At 39.8% G+C, this 24,415-nt stretch overlaps 1 protein-coding gene across 27 annotated transcripts in view; it reads left to right on the forward strand.

Annotated features, from left to right (window-relative positions):
• Nucleotides 1-24,415, forward strand: part of picalma (phosphatidylinositol binding clathrin assembly protein a) — a 188,253-nt gene that overhangs the window by 121,716 nt on the left and 42,122 nt on the right. For 13 of the 27 annotated variants that reach the window (XM_063053904.1, XM_063053906.1, XM_063053918.1 and 10 more), the window contains exons 10-13: nucleotides 941-1,067; nucleotides 2,166-2,305; nucleotides 4,920-5,020; nucleotides 22,801-22,947. In XM_063053904.1, coding sequence (XP_062909974.1) covers nucleotides 941-1,067; nucleotides 2,166-2,305; nucleotides 4,920-5,020; nucleotides 22,801-22,947 — 515 coding nt within the window. The remainder of the gene's footprint in view (nucleotides 1-940; nucleotides 1,068-2,165; nucleotides 2,306-4,919; nucleotides 5,021-22,800; nucleotides 22,948-24,415) is intronic. The other 14 variants (XM_063053905.1, XM_063053907.1, XM_063053931.1 and 11 more) reach the window with 3 other exon arrangements.

Consider the following 24,415-nt stretch of genomic DNA (forward strand, 5'->3'; position numbering starts at 1 on the left):
TGGCGAGAGTAGATGTGAAGAGGATGTTTCCAATTGTGGGAAGTCTAGGATTAGAGGGCATAGCCTCAGAATAGGGAAAGGCATCCATTTATAATGGAGATGATTTTTTCTTTAGCCAGAAGGTGGTCAATCTGTGGAATTCTTTGCCACAGATAGCTTTCCAGGCCAAGTCATTGGGTATTGTTAAGGACGTGCTTAATGGGTTTTTAGTTCATCAATAGTTATGAAGAGAAGGCTGGAGAGTGAGGTTGAGGGGGATAATAAATCAGCCATTTTGGAATGGCGGAGCAGACTTGATGGGCTGAATAGCCTATTTCTGTTCCGATGTCTTGTGGTCTAATGTTCAAGCTGCGTCTTCCAGGCTGGTGTTGAGAATCCCGTCACTTTGTAGGTGGCAGAGAGGGTTGGGAAATTAAGGGTTGAATCACTCGCTAGACCGCTTAGTGTCTGGTCTGGCCTGTTAAGAATTGCCACATCTATTATGAGGAGATGCACAAGAATGTTGACGATGAGGGAAGTGTTACTGTGTATCCCATGGGAAGTTGAGTAAATGGTTTGCAAACTTTTAATCATACTTGGCATGTGACATCCGTTCATGCCAAAGTTTCATAATACCATTTGAATTTTTAAAAAATGAGTACAAGTTTTATATCCATATTTTTGTTGGAGTGGGCTGGACTTAAGAATGCATATATTGATTTGTTACACTTGCTCATTAAATATAAGTGTTTCTTCGAACTCTTGAGAAACTAAAATTCCTTTCATTTGGGTTAATTTTTTTCTCAACATGGATTTGAAGAATTCAGTCCTAAAATATAGTTTTTTTAAACTATACAAAATATGGAAGTTATTATGGTTTTGTTAAATCCTGAAGACCTGTTATTTGTTTTGCATCAATACTTTCAGTTACTCATTTTTATACTTTCTCTTTATTTCTCAGGGCTAGCACCCTTTCAAATGCAGTCTCATCACTTTCTAATACTGGCATGTCACTTAGCAGAGTAGATGAAAGGGAAAAACAAGCCGCTTTGGAGGAAGAGCAGGCCCGATTGAAAGCACTGAAGGTGGTGTGTTGTGTTTTTGCTTTTCTTTTACTTTAATATTGCTCTAGCTGAATTAAATTTGAAGGTCATGTTACTTAGAACTTGTGTACTTATGTTCAGACATGAAAATGATGTATTGCCTTTTATGAATCCATTGTACAATCATTTTCAATTCAATATGCTGTTTTCCTTGGCTTTGTTTACCATGCTGAACCCCCTTGCCCCCACTACCAGACTCTACATGACCAACCCATTTCTTGTGTTTCAGTCCTCTTTGTGTCCTCCAAGTTTATTCTCCATGAAATCTATTCCTACTCCTGTGGCCCTACATCTCGTTAAACTACAGACTACTGAACCAATCCAATTTTTTTTCTCTTGAATATTGTGCATATCATAGTAGATAGTTCTTTCTTCGCAAATTGTTATCCTTAGTTTCAAATCCTTCACCAAACTTCCTGCAAATACCTGTTCTTGGCCACTGTTTTTGAGTTGCTACTACTCTATTGTCAGCTACTCTCTTTCTGTTAATTCCATGAATATCTCCCAAGTCCATGCAGATCTTTGTATCTGTGTATTGAATTTCTAACTAGGCATCAAAATTTGTCCCAAGATAGATTGCTGAAACCGCAATGATTTTGACAATAATGTTTTGCATTTTCATGCAGCCTTTGGTATAAAGGGCTCTTTGTATCCATATTAGTGGGATCACATTAGATCATAATCTATACTTGGATTTTTCAAAGTTTCTTGCACTTCTTAAAATTAAAAATTGTGAAGTGCCCTAACAAAATCAGTATTAAGTGATTTAAATCAGTATTTAAGTGATTCATTGATGTGAATTGTTGTCAAATGTAAAAGACTTAAGGTCCAGAGCAGCAGACACAAAATGCTGGAGGAACTTGGCAGGTCAGGCAGCATCTATGGAAATGAAGAAACAGTTGACAGTTTGGGCCAAGACCTGTCTTAAGAACATCATACATTTAATATAGTGAATTGTTCTGAAAAATTTCCTGTTGTCCAAATGTGTATAAGTCTACATGGAACAGCTGGTTTTTGTGATTAGTTTTGGTTGCTTAAAAATTATTTTATGTCTGTAAAATAGTTGGAGTTGTTTTCTAACAGGAACAGCGTTTGAGAGAGCTTGCAAAGACATCCTATCCTTCTTCTGGAACTACAGCAGCATCACCCAGTTCTACTTCAGGTGGAAGTATCAACACAACAGCAGCCATAGACCTCTTCTCTACCCCTAGCTCTTCCAATAGGTATGAAGTTAGCAGCTGCAATTTTTTTCAAGTTTAAAGGTGGCTGCTCAATTTGAGGAAGTAAAATTTACAACAGAACTTAATATTGCAAATGCAAAGATATGGCAAACTGAAATAAAAACAGTGCTTAATTACTCAGCAGTGCAGACTGAATTTGTGGTGTGAGAAATAGTTACTTTATCAGATCTTTTTTCAGAACTGGCAAAAGGAGATCAGTGAGAGAGCTAGAGGGGGAAATGTCAAAGTGTGAGATTAAGAACCTGCCTGTTGGAAATCTGAAATAAAAAGGAATACTAGACATACAAGGCAGATCAGGGTGCTTTTGTGGAGAGAGCCAAACAGCTGAATTCATGCTATAGATTCATGACTTTGGAAATTTTCTTTAAAGTACAGTATGATCTCAATCGAAAAATAGACCTTTACTGTAATGACAAAATTCTAAAGTTGCTGAAAGGCCAAGCAAACTAATATCCCTAGCTTCTAGGCTCACATCACTCTTATTTGGCTATATTGTGATTCACATAACTGATATCAAATTCAATAAATTAGAGTGGTAATTGGAGCTCTTGTCATGGGAGGGGCTTACCCTCAGGCAGAGAAAAGATTCAAGGATATGCTCAGTTTCTTTTAAGCACAGCAAACCCTTGGATCCTGTGAATGTCTGTTCCATATCAACCTGAAGTGGAGAAGAAACATTCCAGATGGTATTGACAATCTTGTATTTTATGCACTTAAAGCATGTGGGAGTGCACCACTTTGCAAACTACACACCACCTGCTTTCTCAGTTGCCTTTTGTCCATCTGCAAAAACAAAAAAAATAAATTGCACTTTCCACATTGGTTTCATTATTTAGGATGGTGGTGAATATTGGTAGCTCGGGTTGAGGCGTTTGATTTTACGGTGTTCACCAAGTTTGGCGATTAGTTTGCAGACATTTCGTCCCATCAGTCAAGGTAACATTCTCAATGCGCAGTTGTTGGTGTTTCTCTCTGGGAGTACTTGCGTTTATATAGCCCACCTGTTCGCCTGTCCCTGTCCTGTTTGGCTACCCCTTCAGTTGACCTTTGAATTCTACTGGCTCGTGTTTCTTTAGCTCTTATGGTTTTGTAGATGGTGTCTATTTCTATCTGTTTATTTACGGAGTTATCAGAAGAGAACCATGCTTTTAAAAATTCTCATGCCTGCTTTGTGTTTGCCCATGCCAGAACCACCATGGTGTCCCAGTTAGAGTGGTGTCCTTCTCAGGCTTCATCTACTGATATCAGTGACAGTGGATCATATTTCTGCACTGACAGTTTGTTTTCCTGTAGACAAGTTGAGAATTTATGTTCTGTCTGGTCGATGTAATTCTTGTTGCAATCTCCACTGGTGATCCTGTACACCACATTGCGTTTATCAGTTGTCTTTACTGGTACTTTGTTGAGACAAGCTTCGTTAAACTCGCTGCTGGTTTGTGAGTGATTGTGATACTATGAGTTTCAATAAGTCGACCTGTTAGTTCTGATATATTTTCGATCTAGGGTAAGGTCGCGCATTTCATTGAGTAAGGTCTGCACGGCTTTCTCTTCTTGTGCATCTCCTGATGAAATTCTGTGGGTAACCATTGTTCTGGAAGTCTTTGAATAAGTGCTTCTCTTCCCTGGCCTGAAGTTCAGTGGTGCTGCAGTGTGTTCAAACACAAGTTGTCAGTATGGAGACATGATCCATTGTAGTTAATCTCAGTATATGAAGACCAAGAAGGACATCACTTTAACTGGGTTCTGGTGCAGGCAATCATGAAGGAGACACAAGAATTTTATATATAAGAAGTGTGGTTCTCTTCTGATAACTTTGTAAACAAACCTATCGAAATAGTTGGCATCTACAAATCCCTAACAGCCAAAGAAATGTGAGCTAGTAGAATTCAAAGGTCAACTGAAGGGACAGCCAATCAAGGTTGAGGCAAGCGGATTGGGGGGGGGGGGAGGTGTTATATAAATGTGAGCACTCCCAGAGAGAAACACCAACAACTGCGCACTGAGGGTTACAGTGGTGATGAAACGCCACTGGTTTCATTGTGTTACTGCTCCATAAGTGGTGTTGTTCCATAATCGGAATTGTATCTATATTTGGCCATTTATATTCACTACTAGGATCGGCATCTTGAAATGAAAAAATGTCCATTCCTGACTAACCAATAGTCAGTTGGAGGCAGATGTGTAATCTCCATATTCCTTTATGTTGATTTGATGGATTCTTTTCACCATTTGTTTGCACACTATTTTTAAGGAGTTTTTTTGTATTTTTTTCCCAAGTGGAATGCTTCTTGGGGGTGAGTGGTACATTTGCAATTACTCTGAACTGTTTAATCTCATTATACTTCAGTTTTCCTGAACACTCTTCTGACTAGGAGCACCAGACTTTTATCCCTTTTCCACTGAAACATGCTTATTGATTGCTATCTCATCTGAACTGAAGCAAATTTTCTAACCATTATTGAATTAAAATGCTAGGTAGTTTAGAGATTTCTTTGTGAAAATTACCATGTTGGATTACTTCGTGAAATCCAGCATGATTTGAAACTTGAAATACTTCACATCGTGTAAGATTTAAGTTTTGTTTTAAATTTTACAGTACGTCTAAACTGCCAAACGACTTGCTTGATCTTCAGCCAACATTTCAACCGTCCATGCATTCTGTTTCAGCAGTACCACTGGCAGCTAATACATGGGGAGGTAAGTTGCTTCAAATACCTTGAGGTAGCAAAAGAAAGTATTCATCATTTTAAAGTAAAAGTTGGTCAAATTTATTGTCTTATGCACAAGTACAATGAAAAACTTGAAGCAGCATCACAGCATTTGTTGATCTTTAAATGTTAGCGTTGAAATTGAAACTAAATTAATGAATATGTTAATGTTTCATTTAAGTAAATTATGTAAAATATGAAGAATTTATTATCTATAATTAAACTAGAAAGGTCAAATTTGGGGAAGAAATAGAAGCAATGTCTGATATGTTTACACTGCAAGGTGTTTTATCAATTTATTGACATTTCCCAGCTGGGTCACCTGGTGTTGGCTAGAAAAGTCTGCATTGTAGTAGGTAAAGATCAGTTTATTTTTTGAGAGAATGGTTTGAGAATGAACATAACGTACTTCAGATTGGATTAGAAGGAAATGCACCATGAGTTGTGGTTGTGTGAGAGGTTAGCTCTCTGGGCTGGAACTAAACAGTACCATTCCTGATGCAGGGCAGTGAACTCAAGGTATTTAATGATCTTCCCTTGCATCTTCTGAGTTCCCCAAGAGCAGAGGTGCAACAGTCTGCAGTTAAAATTTAAAGCAGAACCATTTAAAAAAGCATTCTGTAACTTCCTGAGAACAGATGTGTAATTTGCTATTTGCTGATCCTAACTCCTTCAAAACTGAAAGTGGGTCTCTTCAAGGTCGATTGGAATAAAGTTCCAAGTCCACATTTTCTTTTAAAGCAATTTTTAATTTAATGTTTGAAATTTTAAAAGCAATTTTGGAAGTTATCAATGTGAATCCCATTAATGATCGAATGTTTGGCTTTTACTTGTCTATCTGTCATCTCAATGCTGCACATGGGCAAGATCACCACTGTACATTGGGTCAGCTTCCACACATGCACATAATAAGCCTTTTTATTGATAAAGACAAAGTAGCCCACTGCTTTTATTATCAATATGTTCAATTATCAATAAACATTAGATTTGGGGATGGGGGTGGGGATGAACAAGGCTTGAGCGAAAGAAACAAATTTTATGAAATTTTATGATTAGTCTCTCATTAATGTGGGGCACGAAGATTTGGGTGTGCAGCCACTGCATCACTTGGGTTGTAAGTCATAGAGTACCTCCTTTGCCACACCCTTGCCAATCTGAGGACATGTGAACACATATATCAGAGTGCAGTGTGGTTGAGCTTTTTCTTTGGACTACAAGGCTGATAGATTAGGAAAGGGCTTAAGAATTGTGAATATTGGGGAAATGGATGGGATTTAGAGAGTGATTCCTGGAAAAAGTTGGTCGGGGAGTGGGTGGTGTGTTGTAATGGTTTAAAGCACAGTGACCCGGTAGAAATAGAGTAAATCCTAACAGAGTATCTTAAGGAGATGGCTGTGGCTCCTGCAGCTCCTCACAATGCATGCATGCATCAGGGAAAATACTTTGCAGATGAAGGGCACTGCAGTGCTGCACTGAGATGTCTGTTCACAGGTCCCTGAATTGGAGAAGAGTGGCAAATAAGGGACTTGGCTGTGTCTGCCACCCTAATCAATACTGATGTGCCTGTGATGCTGCTGCACAAATTTTTTTTATTGCACTTGTTATATACATGCACTTGTGCATATACAATGTACCCTTGTACATATACAGTATAATTGTGCATTTACTCAAGTTTATTGCTCCACAGTATAAATTGACTCAACATAAAAATTGGCAACATCCTTGGTTCATTTGATTTTGTATTTACTTATTTGTTCCCCACCCCCTCCCCAACACACAAATTCCATAAGGATGATTTTTATTCTAAATGTTGAATTTTTGGGTTGTACCATATAAATTCTGTAATGGTGAATATCCGTAACTTGAATAGCTATACAGTAATTAGAGTTGTTGCCTGTAAAGACAATCAGTTTTTCCAAATATCTTGAAGAATTTTGTTTAAAAATGTTTAAAAACTATACTTTTAAAAATTAGATATATACTATTTGACCAATTTTTATCTAATTATTATGGAAAAACTGTTTGCCAAATGTAAAGGAGAGTTTTAAAGATGGCATTATTCTGAAGAATATTGTGATTTTATTTGAGCAGTTTATACTACAAAAGTTCTATGTTGTCAAAAGATTCAAAAGGTTTTTGCCTCATTTGAAATAACTTTGGACTATAAACTGTATTTCAAAACTCTTGAATATTATTAATAGTTTCTACGGTTTAGCTGGCCAATAGCTTTTGATTTAACCAATTGTGTGTTTGCAGCAATATCCTTTGAAAAACAACTGTTATTTTTTAAAAGCCTGCATCCAGAAGATGTATTTGGGTGTATTAACTACAGTAAATTACAGAAATAATACATTAATGCAGAAAGTATAGTAATGCATTGAAAAGTAAATTAAGTTCTTTAAAGATTATTTACACAGCAGTCCCAAATTCTAGAGCCATACTGTATTATAATGTCTACACGCTCCTGTCAATGAAAAAGTTTTATAACTATTTAAATATAGTTTAGAAGTCTTGAATCAGGATAACAGATCACTAGTGTAATTCTCATATGAAAGTGACTTGAGTACTGTAATAAGCATTAAAAAAATTACTCTTTTTCATACAGCTTGCATTACCTTTTGCTTCTATATTAACTTTGACAAGGTTCTTGTTATCCTGGGCCAGTAAGGCAATTGTAGTTTAAAGTGTTCATTTTGTTTTGCTTCCTGACATCTTTTTCAGAATCTGTTTTTTGACATGTTTATAATGTTAATTAGAGAAAAACAATACACTTAAAATGTTGAAGCTCTTATTCATGATTTGATTGTATTTGGGAAGACCAAAACACTGTGCCTTTTAAGGAGCAGGATATCGCTAGTGATTATTTCCTATGTTTAGTGATAAGTGTATGAATGTTGGAAGAGGCTACCAGTTTACTACATTTATAGCATGCCAGTTCACTGGCCATTAATACAACATACATACCTGGACTGCTGGAAGCATTCATTCAGATACCATTAGAAGATAAAATTTCTGTTCAGTTTGAATAACTCCATAGGATTGAAAGACAAAGCAACAAGCTGAAGGCGAGGAGAAGACAAAAAAATTATCATCGAAGTATGTACTGGATATGTCACCATAAGCTACATTGAAATCCATTTTCTTGCAGGCATTTACAGAATATAGACAATAGGTGCAGGAGTAGGCCATTTGGCCCTTCGAGCCAGCACCACCATTCACTGTGATCATGGCTGATCATCCACAATCAGTATCCAGTTCCTGCCTTATCCCCATAACCTTTGATTCCGCTATCTTTAAGAGCTCTATCCATCTCTTTCTTGAGAGCATCCAGAGACTTGGCCTCCACAGCCTTCTGGGGCAGAGCATTCCGTATATCCACCACTCTCTGGGTGAAAAAGTTTTTCCTCAACTCCGTTCTAAATGGCCTACCCCTTATTCTTAAACTGTGGCCTCTGGTTCTGGACTCGCCCATCAGCGGGAACATGCTTCCTGTCTCCAAACCTCAAACCCTTAATAATCTTATATATTTCAATAAGATCCCCTCTCAGCCTTCTAAATTCCAGAGTATACAAGCCCAGTCACTCCAATCTTTCAATATATGACAGTCCTGCCATCCCGGGAATTAACCTTGTGAACCTACGCTACACTCTCTCAATAGCAAGAATGTCCTTCCTCAAATTTGGAGACCAAAACTGCACACAGTACTCCAGGTGTGGTCTCACCAGGGCCCTGTACAGCTGCAGAAGGACCTCTCTGCTCTTATACTCAATTCCCCTTGTTATGAAGGCCAGCATGCCATTAGCTTTCTTCACTGCCTGCTGTACTTGCATGCTTGTTTTCAGTGAATGATGTACAAAAACACCTAATTCTCGTTGTACTTCCCCTTTTCCTAACTTGACTCCATTTAGATAATAATCTGCCGCCTTGTTCTTTCCACCAAAGTGGATAACCTCACATTTATCCACATTAAACTGCATCTGCCATGCATCTGCCCACTCACCCAGCCTGTCTAAGTCACCCTGCATTCTCATAACATCCTCCTGACATTTCACACTGCCACCCAGCTTTGTGTCATCAGCAAATTTGCTAATGTTACTTTTAATTCCCTCATCTAAATCATTAATATATATTGTAAACAGCTGCGGTCCCAGCACTGAACCCTGCGGTACCCAATGGTCACCGCCTGCCATTCCGAAAGGGACCCGTTAATCGCTACTCTTTGTTTTCTGTCAGCCAGCCAATTTTCAATCCATGTCAGTACTCTGCCCCCAATACCATGTGCCCTAATTTTGCCCACTAATCTCCTGTGTGGGACTTTATCAAAGGCTTTCTGAAAATCCAGGTACACTACATCCACTGGCTCTCCCTTGTCCATTTTCATAGTGACATCCTCAAAACATTCCAGAAGATTAGTCAAGCACGATTTCCCCTTGGTAAATCCATGCTGTCTCGGACCGATCCTGTTACCGCTATCCAGATGTGTCATAACTTCATCTTTTATAATTGACTCCAGCATTTTTCCCACCACCGACGTCAGGCTAACCGGTCTATAATTCCCTGTTTTCTCTCTTCCTCCCTTATTGAAGAGAGGGACAACATTAGCCACCCTCCAATTCACAGGAACTGATCCTGAATCTATAGAACATTGGAAAATGATTACCAATGCATCCATGATTTCTAAAGTCACCTCCTTAAGTACCCTGGGATGCAGACCATCAGGCCCCGCAGACTTATCAGCCTTCAGACACAACAGTCTATCCAACACCATTTCCTGCCTAATGTAAATTTCCTTCAGTTCATCCATTACCCTAGGCCCTTTGGCCACTATTATATCTGGGAGATTGATTGTGTCTTCCCTAGTGAATATAGATCCAAAGTACCTGTTCAACTCGTCTGCCATTTCCTTGTACCCCATAATAAATTCACCTGTTTCTGTCTTCAAGGACCCAATTTTGGTATTAACTATTTTTTCCCTTTGCACATACCTAAAGAAGCTTTTACTATCCTCCTTTATATTCTTGGCTAGTTTACCTTTGTACCTCAGTTTTTCTCCGTGTATTGCCTTTTTAGTTACCTTCTGTTGCTCTTTAAAAGTTTCCCAATCCTCCGGCTTCCCACTCGTCTTTGCTATGTTATACTTCTCTTTTATTTTTATACTGTCCATTACTTCCCTTGTCAGCCACGGCCTCCCCTTACTCCCCTTAGGATCTTTCTTCCTCTTTGGAATGAACTGATCCTGCATCTTCCGCATTATTCCCAGCAACACTTGCTATTGCTGTTCCACTGCCTTCCCTGCTAAGGTATTGTTCCATTGAACTTTGGCCAGCTCGCCCTCATAGCACCATAGTTCCCTTTGTTCAACTGTAATACTGACACTTCCGAGTTTCCCTTCTCCCTCTCAAATTGTAGATTTGAGAAGAAATATAAAGAAATACAATTGAATTTATGAAAAACTATGCATAAACAAAGACTGACAAACAATCAATGTGCAAAAGAAGATAAATTGTGCGAGTAAAAACAATAAATAAACTGAGAACATGAGTTGTAGAATCATTGGAAGTGCATCTGTCGGTTGTGGAGTTGGTTGAGAGTTGAGGTGAGTGAAGTTATCTGTATCAGTTCAGGAGCCTGATGGTCGTAGGGTAATAACTATTCCTGAACCTGGTGGTGTGAGATCTAATACTTCTGTACCTTCTACCCGATTATGGTAGTGAGAAGAGGGTCTGGATGGTGGGGATCCTGGATGATGGATACTATTTTCTTGTGGCAGCACTTCTTGTTAATGTGCTCAGTGATGTGGAGGGTATTACCTGTGAGGGACTGGGCTGTATCCACCATTTTTCCACTCCTGGGCAATTGGTGTTTCCATATCAGACTGTGATGCAACCAGTTAGGATATTTTCCACTGTGCATCTATAGAAGTTTATCAAAGTTTTTGATGACATGCCGAATTGTTGCAAACTTGTAAGAAAGTAGAGGCACTGTCATGCCTTCTTTATGATGGCACTTAATTGATCCCAGGATAGATCCTCTGATATGATAGTGCCAAGGAATTTAAAGTTACTGACTCTCTCCTCCTGTTTCCCCCAATGAAGACTGGCTCATGGAACACCAGCTTTTCCTCCTGTAGTTGATAATCAGCTCTTTGGTTTTGCTGATATTGAGTAAGAGGTTGTTGTAGTGGAACCATTCAACTAGATCCCTGCTATGTGCTGATTCATCACCATCTTTGGTTCAGCCATTGTCAGTGGCGTTGTCAGCAAACGTAAATATGGCATTGGAGCTGTTCTTAACCACATATTCATAGATATAAAGTGAATAGAGCACACAGCCTTGTGGTGCACCTGTGCTGATGGTGATTGTGGTGGTGATGTTTTTGCCAGTCATACTGACTGGGGTCTTCAAGTGAAAAAAACCAAGATTCTAGTTACATAGGGAGGTACTGAGGCCTAAATCTTGGTGTTGACTGCTGAGTTCTGTCAGTTAAGAGCATTCTGATAATATATATTTTCATTGTCCAAGTGTTCTGGAGCTGAGTGAAAGGCCAATTAAGTGGTATCTGCTGTTGGAGATGGTAGGCAAATTAGAGTAGATCCAGGTCACTCAGGCAGCAGTTGATATTTATCTATTTATTAAGATACAGGGCGGAACAGGCCCCTCCGGCCCTTTGGGCCTCACCAGCCAGCAACCCCCAATTTAACCCTAGCCAAATCACAGAACAATAAACTATGTCCAATTCATCTACTAAGTGGAATGTCTTGTAACTATGGGAGCAAACTTGGAGCACCCAGGGAAAGCCTTACAAACTCCCTACAGATGATGACATAGTTGAACTCTGAACTCCAATGCCCAGAGCTGTAATTGTGACATGCTAACCGCTGCAGTACCATGCTGCCCAAAAATAAAATCAGCTAAGATTATGTTGGGCAGTCTGCAGGTGTCCTCATGTTTCTAGCGGCAATGTAGCATGCCCACACTTCCCTTACCCGAACTGTACACCTTTGGAGCATGAGAGGAAACTGAAGCATCGGAAGGATACCATGTAGACACGGGGAGAATGCACAAACTCCTTGCAGGCAGCAGCAGGAGTTGAACCCTGATCGCTGATCATTGGCTGGTGCTGCAAAGCAATTGCACCAACTGCTACGCTACCATGCTGCCCCGTGATGTGCTTCATGACCAGCCTCTCAAAGCACTTTGAAATCGAGTGGAAGATGGGAGTGTTTAGATGACAAAAGAGACATTGCAAGTGGGACACTTAAAGCTGTAGAATGTGTGGCTAGCTCTCTACCTGAGAGTAATAGCGCAATGTAAGCTGTTCATTGAGGCTTTGGCATCCCTTCTGAACTCATTTTGTGGTCTCTCACTAGAGAATAATGTATTAAGGTGGTTTGATTGCTGCATGCAAGAGTTCACGTGATGAGCTCTTGTGCATACTGATGATGCCACCTTGTAATTCACAACCCAAAATGTTTTTTTTCCAAGTTTTGATGGGCATTTCTTGATGTACAAGGGAAATAGAAAGGAGAATGAAGTAACTTAGATGGAGCACAATAAGAAGTTGTTGACACTTGTGGAAATGCAACGCAAATCTGTAATGCAGAACATAAAAAGTAGAGCTAAAATTTTGAGCAAGGTGTAATAAGCAACTCACCAGCTTTTTATTAAAAGTTTTATTTACTAGAAAACATCAGAAATAATAACAGCAGTGAACAGTGCTAGCCTAATATTAAACTTTGGACATGAACCAACCCCAAGTTCTTTTAAAAGCAAAAGCAGTTTTTGTTTCACCTTAATCTTTAAAGGAATGTGTATCAGAATCTGCGGGTATATCTCCCTTAATGTGCACAAATACTTTATTTCTAACTCTTCCTCCTTCATGACATAGACACACTCCAGAATATCAGTTTACCTCTCCTTTTACTGCTCCATTCTCCACATCCTCCTTCCTGTTGAATACTGATGATAAGCATTCCTTTAGGTCCTTGTGCATATTCCCTAGCTCAACACAAAGGTTATCATGTTGATCCCTGACCAAGGAACTGATTATAGACTTTAGGAGAGTGAACCAGGGGTCCATGTGCCAGTCTTCATTGGAGGATCAGAAGTGGAGAGGGTCAGCAACTTCAATTCCTGGGTGTTAATATTTCAGACCATCTATCCTGGACCCAGCATGTAAGTGCAATTGTGAAGAAAGCATGGCAACGCTTCTACTTCCTTAGGAGTCTGTGGAGATTCGGCCTGATATCTAAAACTTCGACAGACCAATAGATGTATAGTGGAAAGTGTATTGACTGGCTGCATTGCGTCCTGATATGGTAACACCAATGCCTTTTGAATGGAAATTCTTACAATAGGTAGTGGATTGGGCCAAGTACATCATAGGTAATGTCCTCCCAACCACTGAGTACATCTACATGAAACGATATCATAGGAAAACAGCATCCATCGTCAGAGATCCCCACCACCCAGGCCATGCTCTTCTCTCGCTGCTGCCATCAGGAAGAAGGTACAAGAGCCTCAGGACTTGCACCAGCAGCTTCAAGAACATTTACTACCCCTCAAACATCAGGCTCTTGAATAAAAGGGAATAGCCTTATCATTGAGTTTAAGAGCTCTTTATCTCGTTATCGTGTTCTCGTTATTTATTGTTATTTATTCATATTTGCATCTGCACAGTTTGTTGTCTTCTGCATTCTGGTTATCTTTCATTGATCCTGTTAATAGTTACTATTCTATAGATTTGCTAAGTATGCATACAGAAAATGAATCTCAGGGTTATATATGGTGATGTATATAGAAAAACTTGTTATGTATTGCAATGTACTCCTGCCACAAAACAAAAAAATAATGACATGCCAGTGATATTAAACCTGCTTCTGATCATTAGCTGCCTTCTTGCTTCTAATTGACATGAAAGGTTAATATAAAAAGTTTTGGGGATGTCTTTAATCGTACTTGCCAAGGCAACTTGATCTTCACTGGAATTTACATTTTGTACTATTGGATGTTGTTTTATTAATACTCAATACTGTATATCTAATTCACTTTTTAAAATTAAATTACACAGTAACATTTTCGTGAATTCAATAAACTTATACTAAAAATAGAGTCACGCAAGTTTCATGCAAAAGTGACTAACAGGACTTTGGAGGAACTCAACAGGTCAGGCAGCATTTATGGAAGGAAATGACAGTTGACATTTTGGGTCGAGACCCTTCATCTGGGCTGAAAGATAGAGTGGAGGTAGCCAGCATAAAAAGCTGATGAGTAACTTCAGGATCTTGTGTTTAAATCAAGTCATGTCTCATTTCTGTCACCTCCAGTGGGTTATAGTACCAAGTTGTCTAAATTTGCCTTGCAAGACAATTTGTTCCTTCCAGTTATTAGTCTAATAACCATATAACAATTACAGCATGGAAACAGTCCATCTCGGCCCTTCTAGTCCGTGTTGAACTCTTACTCTCACCTAGTCCCACCGACCTGCACTCAGCCCATAACCCTCCATTCCTTTCCTGTTCATATAACTATCCAATTTAACTTTAAATGACAACATCAAACCTGCCTCAACCACTTCTGCTGGAAGCTCGTTCTACACAGCTACCACTCTCTGAGTAAAGGAAGTTCCCCCTCATGTTACCCCTAAACTTTTGCCCTTTAACTCTCAACTCATGTCCTCTTGTTTGAATCTCCCCCACTCTCAATGGAAAAAACCTATCCACATCAACTCTATCTATCCTCCTCATAATTTTGAATACCTCTATCAAGTCCCCCCTCAACCTTCTACACTCCAAAGAATAAAGATCTAACTTATTCAACCTTTCTCTGTAACTTAGGAGATGAAACCCAGGCAACATTCTAGTAAATCTCCTCTGTACTCTCTCAATTTTATTGACAGCTTTCCTATAGTTCAGTGACCAGAACTGTACACAATACTCCAAATTTGGCCTTACCAATGCCTTATACAATTTCAACATTACATCCCAACTCCTATACTCAGTGCTCTGATTTATAAAGGCCAGCATACCAAAAGCTTTCTTCACCACCCTATCCACATGAGATTCCACCTTTAGGGAACTAATAGGTCTTCTCAGAATTGTTATCAACACATTAATATATTTTCTTGCAAAATGGGATCAATACTGCATTTAGTACTCAATTGTGGTCTCGCCCATGCTTGATGTAACTGAATTATCACATCTGCATTTTTTGTATTCCATTCCTCTAGCAATAACTGATCTGCTGTTAGCTTTCATAATTACTTGTACTGACATTCTGACCTAGTGCAAATCTATGCACTAGAGCAGCTAGATCCCTCTGCATTTGGGCACTAATTTCTCACCACTTAGATATTAGTTTCTTGTGAAAAGGTTCAGTTTCACATTTTCCCACATAGTCTCTTTCACATATCTTCCACACTTAATGCATTCGTAACTTATATAGCAACCACAGCTTCCATCTGAGTTACTTATATAAATGTGGAAAGTTAATGGTCTCATTACCAATCCCTCTAGCATACAGTAGCTGTATTTTTTGTATCCTGCCAAAGACAAAGTAGTTTCTAGTTAACTAGTCAATATTTAATCTGTACCAAAATATTGCTTCCGGTACAATTATATTATAGAAACATAGAAACATAGAAAATAGGTGCAGGAGTAGGCCATTCGGCCCTTCGAGCCTGCACCGCCATTTATTATGATCATGGCTGATCATCCAACTCAGAACCCCGCCCCAGCCTTCCCTCCATACCCCCTGACCCCCGTAGCCACAAGGGCCATATCTAACTCCCTCTTAAATATAGCCAATGAACTGGCCTCAACTGTTTCCTGTGGCAGAGAATTCCACAGATTCACCACTCTCTGTGTGAAGAAGTTTTTCCTAATCTCGGTCCTAAAAAGGCTTCCCCTCTATCCTCAAACTGTGGCCCCTTGTTTTGGACTTCCCCAACATCGGGAACAATCTTCCTGCATCTAGCCTGTCCAATCCCTTTAGGATCTTGTACGTTTCAATCAGATCCCCCCTCAATCTTCTAAATTCCAACGAGTACAAGCCCAGTTCATCCAGTCTTTCTTCATATGAAAGTCCTGCCATCCCAGGAATCAATCTGGTGAACCTTCTTTGTACTCCCTCTATGGCAAGGATGTCTTTCCTCTGATTAGGGGACCAAAACTGCACACAATACTCCAGGTGTGGTCTTACCAAGGCCTTGGACAACTGCAGTAGTACCTCCCTGCTCCTGTACACGAATCCTCTCGCTATAAATGCCAGCATACCATTCGCCTTTTTCACCGCCTGCTGTACCTGCATGCCCACTTTCAATGACTGGTGTATAATGACACCCAGGTCTCGTTGCACTTCCCCTTTTCCTAATCGGCCACCATTCAGATAATAATCTGTTTTCCTATTTTTGTCACCAAAGTGGATAACTTCACATTTATCCACATTAAATTGCATCTGCCATGAATTTGCCCACTCACCCAACCTATCCAAGTCACCCTGCATCCTCTTAGCATCCTCCTCACAGCTAACACTGCCACCCAGCTTCGTGTCATCCGCAAACTTGGAGATGCTGCACTTAATTCCCTCATCTAATTTATTAATATATATTGTAAACAACTGGGGTCCCAGCACTGAGCCTTGCGGTACCCCACTAGTCACCGCCTGCCATTCTGAAAAGGTCCCATTTATTCCCACTCTTTGCTTCCTGTCTGCTAACCAATTCTCCACCCACACCAATACCTTACCCCCAGTACTGTGTGCTTTAAGTTTGCACACTTATCTCCTGTGTGGGACCTTGTCAAAAGCCTTTTGAAAATCCAAATATACCACATCCACTGATTCTCCCCTATCCACTCTACTAGTTACATCCTCAAAAAATTCTATGAGATTCGTCAGACATGATTTTCCTTTCACAAATCCATGCTGACTTTGTCCGATGATTTCACCGCTTTCCAAATGTGCTGTTATCACATCTTTGATAACTGACTCCAGCAGTTTCCCCACCACCGACGTTAGGCTAACCGGTCTATAATTCCCTGGTTTCTCTCTCCCTCCTTTTTTAAAAAGTGGAGTTACATTAGCCACCCTCCAATCCTCAGGAACTAGTCCAGAATCTAACGAGTTTTGAAAAATTATCACTAATGCATCCACTATTTCTTGGGCTACTTCCTTAAGCACTCTAGGATGCAGAACATCTGGCCCTGGGGATTTATCTGCCTTCATTCCCTTCAATTTACCTAACACCACTTCCCTACTAACATGTATTTCGCTCCGTTCCTCCATCTCACTGGACCCTCTGTCCCCTACTATTTCTGGAAGATTATTTATGTCCTCCTTAGTGAAGACAGAACCAAAGTAATTATTCAATTGGTCTGCCATGTCCTTGCTCCCCATAATCAATTCACCTGTTTCTGTCTGCAGGGGACCTACATTTGTCTTTACTCTCACAGCTATCTGGACTATTCCTCTTCTCACCCTGTCTCTTGTAAAAACGCCATCCCCTTCTCGCAATTCCTCCGTCTCCGCTGCATCTGCTCTCAGGATGAGGCTTTTCATTCTAGGACGAGGGAGATGTCTTCATTTTTTAAAGAAAGGGGCTTCCCTTCCTCCACTATCAACTCTGCTCTTAAACGCATCTCCCCCATTTCACGTACATCTGCTCTCACTCCATCCTCCCACCACCCCACTAGGAATAGGGTTCCCCTGGTCCTCACCTACCACCCCACCAGCCTCCGGGTCCAACATATTATTCTCCGTAACTTCCGCCACCTCCAACGGGATCCCACCACTAAGCACATCTTTCCCTCTCCCCCTCTCTCTGCATTCCGCAGGGATCGCTCCCTACACAACTCCTTGTCCATTCGTCCCCCCCATCCCTCCCCACTGATCTCCCTCCTGACACTTATCCGTGTAAGCGGAACAAGTGCTACACATGCCCTTGCACTTCCTGCTTTACCACCATTCAGGGCCCCAAACAGTCCTTCCAGGTGAGGCATCACTTCACCTGTGAGTCGACTGGGGTGATATACTGCGTCCGGTGCTCCCGATGTGGCCTTTTATATATTGGTGAGACCCGACGCAGACTGGGAGACCGCTTTGCTGAACATCTACGCTCTGTCCGCCAGAGAAAGCATGATCTCCCAGTGGCCACACATTTTAATTCCACATCCCATTCCCATTCTGACATGTCTATCCACGGCCTCCTCTACTGTAAAGATGAAGCCACACTCAGGTTGGAGGAACAACACCTTATATTCCGTCTGGGTAGCCTCCAACCTGATGGCATGAACATAGACTTCTCTAACTTCCGCTAATGCCCACCTCCCCCTTGTACCCCATCTGTTACTCATTTTTATGCACACATTCTTTCTCTCACTCTCCTTTTTCTCCCTCTGTCCCTCTGAATATACCTCTTGCCCATCCTCTGGGTCACCCCCCCCCCGTCTTTCTTCCCGGACCTCCTGTCCCATGATCCTCTCGTATCCCCTTTTGCCTATCACCTGTCCAGCTCTCGGCTCTATCCCTCCCCCTCCTGTCTTCTCCTATCATTTTGCATCTCCCCCTCCCCCTCCATCTTTCAAATCCCTTACTCACTCTTCCTTCAGTTAGTCCTGATGAAGGGTCTCGGCCTGAAACGTCGACTGCGCCTCTTCCTATAGATGCTGCTTGGCCTGCGGCGTTCACCAGCAACTTTGATGTATGTTATTTGTCTTTACCAGTATTTTCCTTTTTACATATCTATAAAAGCTTTTACAGTCCGTTTTTATGTTCCCTGCCAGTTTTCTCTCATCATCTTTTTTCCCCTTCCTAATTAAGCCCTTTGTCCTCCTCTGCTGAGCTCTGAATTTCTCCCAGTCCTCAGGTGAGCCACTTTCTCTGGCTAATTTGTATGCTTCTTCTTTGGAATTGATACTATCCCTAATTTCCCTTGTCAGCCACGGGTGCACTACCTTCCTTGATTTATTCTTTTGCCAAACTGGGATGAACAATTGTTGTAGTTCATCCATGCAACCTTTAAATGCTTGCCATTGCATATCCACCGTCAATCCTTTAAGTGTCATTTGCCAGTCTATCTTAGCTAATTCACGTCTCATACCTTCAAAGTTACCCCTCTTTAAGTTCAGAACCTTTGTTTCTGAATTAACTATGTCACTCTCCATCTTAATGAAGAATTCCACCATATTATGGTCACTGTTACCCAAGGGGCCTCTCACGACAAGATTGCTAATTAACCCTTCCTCATTGCTCAAAACCCAGTCCAGAATAGCCTGCTCTCTAGTTGGTTCCTCGACATGTTGGTTCAAAAAACCATCCCGCATACATTCCAAGAAATCCTCTTCCTCAGCACCTTTACCAATTTGGTTCACCCAATCTACATGTAGATTGAAGTCACCCATTATAACTGCTGTTCCTTTATTGCACACATTTCTAATTTCCTGTTTAATACCATCTCCGACCTCACTACTACTGTTAGGTGGCCTGTACACAACTCCCACCAGCGTCTTCTGCCCCTTAGTGTTACGCAGCTCTACCCATATCGATTTCACATCTTCCCGGCTTATGTCCTTCCTTTCTATTGCGTTAATCTCTTCCTTAACCAGCAACGCCACCCCACCTCCCCTTCCTTCATGTCTATCCCTCCTGAATATTGAATATCCCTGAATGTTGAGCTCCCATCCCTGGTCACCCTGGAGCCATGTCTCTGTGATCCCAACTATATCATAATCATTAATAACAATCTGCACTTTCAATTCATCCACCTTATTACGAATGCCTCTTGCATTGACACACAAAGCCTTCAGGCGCTCTTTTACAACTCTCTTAGCCCTTATACAATTATGTTGAAAAGTGGCCCTTTTTAATGCTTGCCCTGGATTTGTTGGCCTGCCACTTTTACTTTTTTCCTTAGTACTTTTTGCTTCTACCCTCACTTTGCACCCCTCTGTCTCTCTGCACTGGTTCCCATCCCCCTGTTGTGAACTAACCTCCTCACGCCTAGCCTCTTTAATTTGATTCCCACCCCCCAACCATTCTAGTTTAAAGTCACCTCAGTAGCCCCCCGCTAATCTCCCTGCCAGGATATTGGTCCCCCTAGGATTCAAGTGTAACCCGTCCTTTTTGTACAGGTCACGCCTGCACCAAAAGAGGTCCCAATGATCCAAAAACTTGAATCCCTGCCCCCTGCTCCAATCCCTCAGCCACGCATTTATCCTCCAGCTCATCGCATTCCTACTCTCACTGTCGCATGAGAACCTTTGATCTAGCATCTTATTGCTTTCTGCTAACAAAAAAAACATCCACTGGTTCTTCTTTTGTCCAAAGCTTGTTTACTTGTTTAATGAACTCCAACAAATTGGTTAAAGATTACTTCCTTCTCACAAAGCTATGTTGACTTTGTCTGATTACCTTGAACTTTTTTTGAAGTACTGTATCTTGTGGTCTTTAATTATAGCTTCTAATGTTTTCCTTGTGTCAGATCATAATGAACTGGCTAGTCGTTTCCTTTTTGTGCCTTTCTTTTTGCATAAGTTAGATGCCAAAAAAGATGAGAATGGGGTGCAAGAGAAGATTTCCCAAGTTGTACCTCTCTGTTTAAGAGCTGTAGATGCCCATTGCCGGTTCTTGTTTCACTTGCTGCTACATTATTTTATTAGGGAGCCTATCACCCAAGATCAATCTAGCAGTGAGTAGCAACTGGCTCATAATGTTTGAGAACCACACTGGTTTTTATAGAAAAATAATGTTAATATTTGGGTTTGAAAAAACACAAAAATTTCCAGTATTTGTTGAATTTCCAGCATCTGCAGAATTCCTGTTGTTTGCGTTAAAAATACGGGTGAAATTGTTTCAGATTGATACCCTTTTAAGAAAATCTTGAGGGGAAAAAAAATCAGACTGAAACTGCTTTGAATTGTCGTTAACTTTTGCTGCCAACAGCTTTGTATGCTTTGGCCTGCATCCCTTTTGTCCTCAATCCCAGTAACCCTCTACCTTTGCAGGTTCTCATTAAGCCAGTGCTCTTGCATGATTAAGCTCTCCGCAACTGGCAAAAAAAAATAACAGTGGAGCCTGGGTCACTGCAAGAAGAACCCTTGAGTTGACATTTTGGCTTGTTGGTTCAGTTTCCAGTTGCATCAGGGAACAAAAGGTTGACAATCTGTAAAAGCTTGCTTATCTGCCCATTTTCCAACCTGTGAGATACTGGTTGTAACAGCTGCCTGTGTGGTGGTTAGATGTTAACACTGTAAAAGCAAAAATACTTCCGAGTTAATATAAATGGACCTGGAAAATTATGGCAAGTATTTGGTATTGGGAATACTGGTTGTAATTCAACATCTGTAAAAGGCATTCCTTATTGCTTTTTTATTTTTTTGAAGCTTTATTGTAGCTTTCTTTTAAATTGTGGAAGTTTTTGATGTTAATGAAGCTCGCAAATTAATCAATTCACTATATCGTTTTCAAGAGAGCAGAAATTTGGATGAGAATGCAGAATGAAACTCCGATTGGCCCAGGAAGATGTAGTCCTGCCATGTTCTGTAATCATGATTGCTGTGGTTAACTGCTGGTCATTTACTGATAATGCATAAATCTTTATTTAATATTATCCTATTTGTCGCTTAAGTTCCTTCCTACAATAAATCATTGGAACTTGTAGATTAGACATTTGAAACTGTAGATCCAGCTGGAACTTTATAAAGGTCTTTTGTAATTGGATGTTTTCAAAATGCATGGAAATTGACCACCATTTGAAGGAAAGCTTAACCAAAACAAATGGAATGCAAAATTAAGGCATAAGGAATAAATATTAATGAATTTGTTGCATTTATGTGTTGATTATGCAGCATAATTGCTGCTTTCAACCCTTCACTATTTATAATCCATTTATTTCACAAGGCTGGCTTCTGTTTTGGTGGATTCATCATCCAATTGTGGTGGTTTTGGACTTGACTGCAGCTTGTTATATGCCGAATGATTAATTCACTATATTGTCATAAATTGTGTTTTTATTAATATCAATTCATACGAATTGCATTTTATGTCCAAGATGCTAAATCTGCATCATTGATTGTGTTGATTTTGTCTAAGAACCAGATGTTCATATATATAGCTATCTATCTATCTATCTATCTATCACTGGTGAAATGATGGAATTGTTTTGTCTGTTGCTCTTATTTTAGAGATGGTCTTTAATTTATAGTCCTATTTCTCAACTGGTGGGAAAGAGAAATGAGAATAATTGCTTCCATAACCTTTCCCAAAGCATAAGGGGAAAGGAGTCAATTTGCAATAGTGAAGACACATTCAATGCCGACTGTTTTATCCCAGTGTTCTCTGAGGAAGGCAAGTTCCTATTGAATGTGATTATTTGGAATAAAACAAAAGGGGCTGCAATAGTAATAGCATGTGCTATTAGTGTCAGATATGTCCTTCTATGTCTAGGCATTGCATAGAATTATAAATGTCTGATTTATTTGCAGAAATATTTTAAGTTCTTTGGAAAGAAGGATAAAATGTCTACAAATGCTACGCAGTTTGGCTGTATAAAACAGAGCATACTTATTAAGGTGATTACTGTGGGGAGAGGGAACTTTAACTCCTAGCAAATAATTTTATAAATTTAGCATTGAGGAACATAGAATCGGCAATGGGCTGTTTGAACTGATCATCTTAATTAAATAAAGTCCTTAATTGAATAATTTTGTCTTTTGTCCTGATGTTCCTTTGCTTTTCTTGTTATTCTTTCTGCTTTATTTACCGTGCTGTTTCTAGATCCCTTCTCCACTTCTGATGCTGCTGATGAAGCCATTCCAAGCTTAAATCCTTTTCTCACGAAAGCTGATGAAGTTCTAAATACCACTGTCGCCTTCTCAGATGGTGTGATCTTTACTTCTAGGACACATAGCCATGAAATGTTTGGTAAAAAGTTAACTTTTTATATTTTCCATTAGGAAATTTAAAAAAGATCTTTAATTATTGAAACTTATTTCAGTGCACTGAGATTATAGATCTATGAGCATGTAATTTCTTGATTCTCTAGATCATTTCAATCCTTTTGCTGAACCAAGTACCTCTGTTGTCTCAAAATACAAGTACATTCCTTGCATAGACCATGGAAATATTTTCCACTATTGAGCCTATGTTTTGTCAACAAAGAAAACATAGCACATTTAAAAAAAGTAATTATAGATCCTAAGAATAATAGGACATGCACAAGGTAGTTGATGCATGCTTGTTTCTCACTAGTGATTGAATAATCCAGCCCTTTTGCATTGAAGTAATGCAGTATGTAAGAACCCGGCCAAAAAAAAGTCAGTTGGTAGGTCATTTTAAGAATTTATCTACATTGGATAAATTGATAATCATTAATTTATTGATCAATCTCATACACTTCACCTTGGACCAGTTTTTATTTGTTTTGAGTTGTTAAAGTTGTATAGTTACTTTAGTTTAACTTTTTTTCTGTAGGAAAAAAACCTTGAAATGTTTTCCTAGTTCATCTGATATAGGTATCCAAATAATGAACTGCAATAGCAGTATTTCAGTATCATCTTCATCAAACTGCATGACATCCAACTTGGGAAAAAATATCATGCATGTACAGTTTTGCACAAATCACATTATGTCCTGATTAAATGAATGACCTTTGTCGTTTGATCAGCGCCTGTAGCAGTACTCAATGACATATATAATGGTGCTAGAAAGTTTCTAAGCCTTTTAGAATTTTCTCTATTTCTGCATAAATATAACCTAAAATGTGACCAGATCTCCACATAAGTCCTAAAACTAGATAAAGAGAACCCAATAAAATAATACAAGAAAACCATTATACTTGTTCATTTATTTATTGGGGGAAAATAATCCAATATTACATGTATTTGTTGGAAAAAGTATGTGAACTGTTGTTTTCAGTAACTGGTGTGACCCCCTTGTTCAGCAATAACATCAACCAAATATTTCTGCTAAGTGTTGATCAGTCCTGCACGATGGCTTGAAGGAATTGTAGGCCATTCCTCCTTACAAAACTGCTTCAACTCTGGAATGTTGTTTGGCTTCCTTACCTGAACGCCTTCAGGTCTTTCCATAATATTTCTTTGGGATTAAGGTCAGGACTTTGACTCGGCCATAACAAAACACGAATTTTCTTTTTTTTAATGCATTCTGTTGTTGATTTACTCTTATCTTTCGGATCATTGTCCTGTTGCATTATCCAACTTCTATTAAGCTTTAGGTGATGGACTGCTACTCTGACATTCTCCTGTAAAATGCCTTGATACAATTTTGAATTCATTGTTCCCTCAACAATTCCAACCTGTCCAAGCCCTGAGGCAGCAAAGAAGCCCCAAACCACGATGCTCCTTCCACCATGCTTAACAGTTTTGGTGTT

This window comes from Mobula hypostoma, chromosome 7 (genome assembly GCF_963921235.1).
Source record: "Mobula hypostoma chromosome 7, sMobHyp1.1, whole genome shotgun sequence".
Lineage (NCBI taxonomy): Eukaryota > Metazoa > Chordata > Chondrichthyes > Myliobatiformes > Myliobatidae > Mobula > Mobula hypostoma.